The sequence below is a fragment of the Jaculus jaculus genome, chromosome 2 (assembly GCF_020740685.1).
Source record: "Jaculus jaculus isolate mJacJac1 chromosome 2, mJacJac1.mat.Y.cur, whole genome shotgun sequence".
Taxonomy (NCBI): domain Eukaryota; kingdom Metazoa; phylum Chordata; class Mammalia; order Rodentia; family Dipodidae; genus Jaculus; species Jaculus jaculus.
In genome coordinates, this window is record NC_059103.1 from 165,121,206 (window position 1) to 165,127,669 (window position 6,464).

A 6,464-nucleotide genomic window follows, 5' to 3' on the forward strand; every position below is an offset into this window, starting at 1 on the left:
CCTGACTAAGCTGGTAAATTTTTTTTTGTTTTTGCTACTTTTTGAAAAAAAAAAATTGTTTATTTATTTATTTATTTTATTTGAGAGTGACAAAGAGAGATAGAGGCAGAAAGAGAGAGAGAATGGGCACATCAGGGCCTCCAGCCACTGCAAATGAACTCCAGACACATGTGCCACTTTGTGCATCTGGCTTACATGGATCCTGGGGAATGAAGCCTCGAACTGGCATCCTTAGGCTTCATAGGCAAGTGCTTAACTGCTAAGCTATCTCTCCAGCTGCAGCAAACCCCCTGACCAGCAGGAGAAGAACGACCAGCAAATGAAGATCCTTCTTGATCACACTTTATTGGAGAGCCTCTTGGTTAACAGGAAAGCTGATGGCGAGGGGCCGGGGCGCGGGAGTGTAGCTGCTTTTATAGGGTGTAGCACTACGAGGCACCTACGGATTGGCTGCCACCTGTTCACCCACCACCTAGGGCCACGGGATAGGCCCAGGGTGCATTACATCACGCACATGCGCAGCATCAAGCACGACTGCCGCTAAGACATGACCAAGTAAGGAGTTGATTGTCCTGCCCCTTGGCAGGAAGTAAGCGCCATCTTGTAATGGCGACTGTCTCAGCTCCTCACAGTTCCCCCTTTTTTGTTTACTGGGCAAGCTCAGGAGGATAGCTCTTTCCCGATCAGGTTCTCACTTCATGATGTGTTTACCGATCAAGGGAAGAAGTTCAACCTCCCGTTCCTCAGTGTGATGGGACTGATCCCCTGAGAGTGCAGAGGCGGCGGTCAAACAAAACTTACCAAATCCCTGCCCTTCCTCGTGCAATGGGTATCCTGAGACCCTGAGGGTGCAAGGGCCAGAGGAGCTATTTGCCCTTTAAGGCTGCCAGCCAGATTTGGGGAGAGGAGCCACATTCTAAGGCAGCGAGCGCTTGTGAGATGACCATTTTATCCCTCTTAGTTTGGGTTCGCAGGCGACAGACCAACCATAGGCACAGCACACACCCTCCTAAGCAGCACACCAGAAACATTCCAGTTCCTACCCATTCCTTGAAATAGGAGAATGCAGATGATATCCAAGAAGTGAAGCCTTTTGCCAAGCTAAGATCCACTCGTGTGGAGTTAATATGTACTATAGCTTGTCTTAATTCCTCCAATTCCCTATCAAATTCCTTAGACCAATTTTGCGAGAGGGCTAGCGACAAACTACGAGACAGATTAGCAGCTCTGGTGAAGTTTTCATAAGGGACACTAGTAACACACAATGCATTATACTTCCATTCACATCCCAGCTGAGCTAGCTGCCAAAGGATATCAACCTGTTCTTGGACTAAATCTATTCTTTGGTTTAAAATTTGGATACCACCCTTCAAGTGAGAATTTAAAGCTGTCTGAGTGTCCAAAGCCTCAGAGGTAGAAGTAGCCAAATCATTCAGCGTCTCAGCCGTCTGTACTGAGGAAGCTATGGCAATAGCCGCCGCAGTAGCGGCAGCAGCTATCGCAGCCACGGCTGCTATAACTGCTGCTGTGATGCCAAAATCCCTTTTATTCCTAAATAAAGTCAGCGTGCTGGGAGCTTCCACAGGCACAGGGACCCAGCGAGGGACCCTAAGGACCATAGCATTCTTAAACTTTGGAGCATCCCAGCATTGGGACAAGAGGCAGGAGGTATTGGAGCAACTACTAAAGGAGGAATTACTGAGGACAAACGTAAACGGTGGGTGAACGCAAAGTGGTGCCAGGGAGAAAGTAGCATTTCTTGCGTTAGTTTGGCACCCATGTCCAATGCTCATAATTCCCCCTGTGGAGTTGAGAGTTTTGTATAAAGCACCCCAGTTCTCATCAGCTTCTTCCACCACCTGCTCCTTCTCACTAAAGACTGCAGTCACATTATTACAAGCAACTTGTCCTCCCTGTAATAACACAAAAGGTGTGAAATCAGTACAGCTTCCATTTGTTCCACACAAAATCCACTTTGAAAATGGATTATACCTTCTATCTTGTCTGAAAAATCTCCCAGTCCATAAGGCCGGATAGGGATGGGGACCCCTCATGTCCGGGGAGAAATTAAAGAGTTTTCCCTTATTGGTCCAGCCAACACCGGTAGACTGACAGTCAGACCACGGCCAGGTTTCCCCTTCATCACTTCCCCAACAATGAGGAGCAAGTCGTGGTTGGTATGCTTTGTCTGATATGTTTACACCAACCAGAAATGTTCCATTAAGCCAGATTGCCAATTCAGTATAGGTATAGTTACCAAATTTATATTGGGAAGTCTTATTCTCTGGACCATACCAATCATTACGTCTCTGTTGGTCATTTCTTTCCCAAATCATGTCCCCGTGGAACCAAGCAAAGGCTTGTTTCTTTAAGACCATACAGTCCTCATAAGTTGGATCAAGCGTAAAGCACAATGTCCCCGATGCCTGGAAACTTCGCTGTTCTCCAATAGAAACGGAAAAGGTGTCTTTCTTCACCATGGGAAGACTCAGTTCCTTCTCTGTTATAAAGAAACGGGGAAAAACCACAGCGGAGTGGTATACTGGCATGGGTTTGGGAAATGCAGACATAATGCCCCAACGCTGTTCTCCATTACATTCCAGGCACAGGATGAGGATCATCAATAAGGCTCTCCTTTTCTCCATACTTCTCTTCATCCTGGTAGGCATCTCCGTCTCCAGGAGCCTCCTGTTGGGGTCGGATAATTGTTTTCACCAAGCGAGCCAGAACCCAATGCGGAGAATCTTGGTCCTGTGGAAAAACACAAACAGATCCCCTGGATCTTAACATCACAAGATCCGGTCTTTTCCATTTATTATCTAAGACATCCTTCCACATCACCATTTCACTGGGCATGGGAATCTTAGATTGACTGTGTCTTTCCGCTGTACTTTTACCATATGGATCCAAAATCAAAAAATTAAGAGTGAAGAGGGCTAAAGAAACTCTCTCCTTAGGGGTTGCATCCTCTGCTATCCCCCTTTTTTGTTTAAATAAGAGGGCTTTTAGGGTTTTATTTGCTCTTTCTACTATACCTTGGCCCTGTGGGTTGTAAGGAAGGCCAGTGGCATGAGCTACCTGCATTTGTGCGCAAAAGGCTCGAAAACCAGCAGATGTGTATGCTGGGCCATTATCAGTTTTTAAATGGCGTGGCTTTCCCCAAGCCACCCAGGCCTCTAAACAGTAAGTCTTGACATGAGAGACCTTTTCACCTGCCAATGGAGAGGCGAAAATAATGCCTGAACAGGTGTCCACTGAGACATGTAGGTATTTTAATCTTCCAAACTCTGGAAGATGTGTCACATCCATTTGCCAAAGGTCTCTAGGATGTAGGCCTTGGGGATTAACACCCACATGTGGGGAAGGCAAAAAGGTGACACAAGATTGGCAAGATTTTACAATATCCCGTGCTTCATTTCTGGAAATAGGAAATTTTAGTATTAAAGTATTTGCAGGGACATGATATAGTCTATGGAATTCTGTTGCCAAAGGCTTTGGATCATCCAAGGAGATCAGGGCTAGCCTAGCGGCCCGATCCACAAGGTCATTAGCCTGTGACAAGGGGCCAGGCAGTAGTGAATGAGCTCAAATATGAGAAACATAAAAAGGGCAAGTTCGCTGCAAAATTAAAGATTGAAGTTGTAAAAGAATATTAGACACTAGACTAGTAGAGAGAACCGAAGCAGCGATCTCTAAATTAGCCACTGCATTGGCCACATACAAGGAATCTGTAAACAAATTAAAGGAAGTGGGGAATGTCTGAAATACCTCCAAGACTATTAAGCATTCAACAATCTGAGGAGAGTCAGGTCTGAACATTCTTACTATAGGCTCCGATCCCTGTACCAGGTAGGCCCCACGACCAGACTTTGAGCCATCAGTAAAGATGGCAGGGGCTGATGTAATAGGCTCCTGAACAGTGATTTTAGGAAAGTAAACCAGATTGTTTTCAACAAAAGACAAAATAGGGCTCTTTGGGTAATGATTATCTATGACATTTGGGAAAGCACACATGAGAATGCTCCAATCATCCATAGTGCCAGATAAAACTTCTACTTGTTCCCCAGTATAGGGAATGATAAGCCTGTCAAGCAGCTTTGCAAAATGTATTAAACAATATTTAAGCCCCAAGCAAGCTTGTCGAGCGACCAGCTGTGGGAAATATTGGAGAGTGCGAGCTCCTAAAGAGTGCCCATGAAGCCACAATAGAGGCCCCTCCTGCCAGAGCACTCCTGTAGGGACATCCTTAGTTTTTAGGATGCATAAAAGTAATGGTTTAGACGGATCAAATCTATCAAGCTGTGCTTTAGTAAGTGCCTCTTCAATCTTATTAAGCGCCTCACGGGCAGGCTGCGTGAGCGTGCGAGGAGACAGGACATCGGGGTTGCCTTCAAGAATAGAAAAGAGTGGCAGCAACTCCGAGCGAGGCACATGGAGAAAACCCCTCAGCCAATTAATATCTCCCAGCAACTTTTGAAAATCATTAAGAGTATGCAAATGAGAGGTGCAGATGCACATCTTCTGTGGTCCCACAGAGCGAGGGCCAATGACCGTCCCCAGAAAAGTAACAGAGTCTGTCTGTTGAACCTTCTCAGGGGCTATCATTAAGCCATGATTCTCCAATGCTTGAACGACTCTTTGGAAAGAGGTATGTAGAATAGTCAACTCAGGGGCTGTGAACAAAATATCATCCATATAATGAATCATACGGAGAGAGGGGAACTCTTGACGGACAGAGGTCAAGGCGGTGTCCACAAATAGCTGACACATAGTAGGGCTATTAGCCATTCCCTGGGGCAACACACGCCATTGGAAACGAGCATCCGGCCTCTCATGATTGACTGAGGGGAGAGTGAAAGCAAAACGTTCCCTGTCTTGTGGGCAAAGCGGTATGGAGAAAAAACAATCCTTAATATCTAAGACCATTATTGGCCAGCCCTTGGGCAAGGCAGAAAGCGCCAGCAGGCCTCTCTGCATAGGTCCTAAAATTTGCATTTGGGCATTAACCGCTCTCAGATCATGGAGCAACCTCCATTTACCTGACTGTTTCTTGATCACAAATATTGGGGTATTCCAAGGAGAAACAGAGGGCTCCAGATGACCTAGATCCACCTGTTCCTGAACCAGTTGTTTTGCTGCTTCCAATTTTTCTCGGGATAGGGGCCATTGAGGAACCCAAACGGCACCTGGACTCTCTCGGAAGCGGCATTTTCAACGACCCCTAGGAAAAACCCAATCCACAGCGGTCCAGCTTTTCTTTTGGAATGATTGAATCGGGGCGCCCCTGAAGGAACTTTCCTAGTCCCTGTTCTGGGACAAAGCCTTGTATTTTCATCATATTTTTACTAGCCTCCAAATAGTCATTAGTCAGGCGGAGGCGCAACTGGGATTGAACATCCCTTCCCCAAAAATTGATAGGGACCGCTAATACAAAAGGCTGTATTCTTCCCTTTTGCCCCTCATCAGTATACCATGCTAGTTCTTTTGCACTCATCTGGGGTGTCTCTGCATACCCCAAACCTTGAAGGGTCTGAGAGGATCTTTGAAGGGGCCAAGACTTTGGCCAGGAGTCCAGCTTTATAATGCTCCTGTCCGCACCTGTATCGAAGCCTGAGAACATCCTGCCTTCAATGATTAACTGTAAGAGAGGCCTCTGATCTAATTCCAATGACAAGCAGGCCAGGTCCACCCCTGTGGACCCAAGACATCCTGTCCCCCTTTCCCTCTGTTCAGCAGGGAATTGTGAATGAGTGGAGGGCAAAGCCACAGCTGAGCAATACGATCCCCCGGTGCAATGGAGATCATCCCATAAGGGGAGTGGCAGAGGACTTTAATGACGCCTGTAAAGTCAGGGTCAATGACTCCAGGAAAGACAATTAACCCCTTCAAGGTTTATGACGACCGCCCCAGAAGAAGCCCCACAGTATCTTTATGTAAAGGACCACAAATGTCGGTCTCCAAGGCTTGGATCCCCATCTCAGGGGTTAGGACCAATCCGGAGGCGGCACAGAGGTCCAGCCCTGCAGAGCCTGACGTGGCTCTCCTACATGAGAGGGTGGAGGCGGGCCCAGCGCCGGGGCTGTGGTTTGAAGTGCCCCATAAATTTGAGGGCCCTGGGGACGGGGGCCCTTCATCCCGTTTTTTTGGTCCTGAGTAGATTGAAGGGGGGGGTACAGGTAGACCATTAATATCTCTTACTGACCTGCACTCATTTGCCCAGTGTTTACCCTTCTTACATCTCGGGCAAGTACCCGGCAGCCTCTGCTTCCACCCTTCCTTTACCGGCGGGGCGGATTGTTCAGCTCTAGGGCATTGGCGTCTAAAGTGTCCTAGCTGCCCACACTTAAAGCACCCTTTATTTTTCTGAGCCTGTTGAGACTTAGTAGCCGCTAGGACCACGGCAGCCAGCCCAGCATTAGAGAGTGGCCCCCCAATTTCTCGACAGGCTTTAATCCAGGCTTCTA

At 47.3% G+C, this 6,464-nt stretch overlaps 1 protein-coding gene across 1 annotated transcript; it reads right to left on the bottom strand.

The window, feature by feature from the left end:
- Nucleotides 1-5,221: 5,221 nt before the first annotated feature.
- LOC123458704 (endogenous retrovirus group K member 7 Pro protein-like) lies at nt 5,222-5,620 on the bottom strand. The gene has a single exon (XM_045143553.1). The coding sequence runs from the start codon at nt 5,618-5,620 to the stop codon at nt 5,222-5,224; it is 399 nt and encodes a 132-aa protein (XP_044999488.1).
- Nucleotides 5,621-6,464: the final 844 nt, after the last annotated feature.

What these genes read in the sequence shown, in the direction of transcription:
- LOC123458704 (XM_045143553.1), bottom strand. Translation starts at nt 5,620, where the DNA reads ATGTTCTCAGGCTTCGATACAGGTGCGGACAGGAGCATTATAAAGCTG.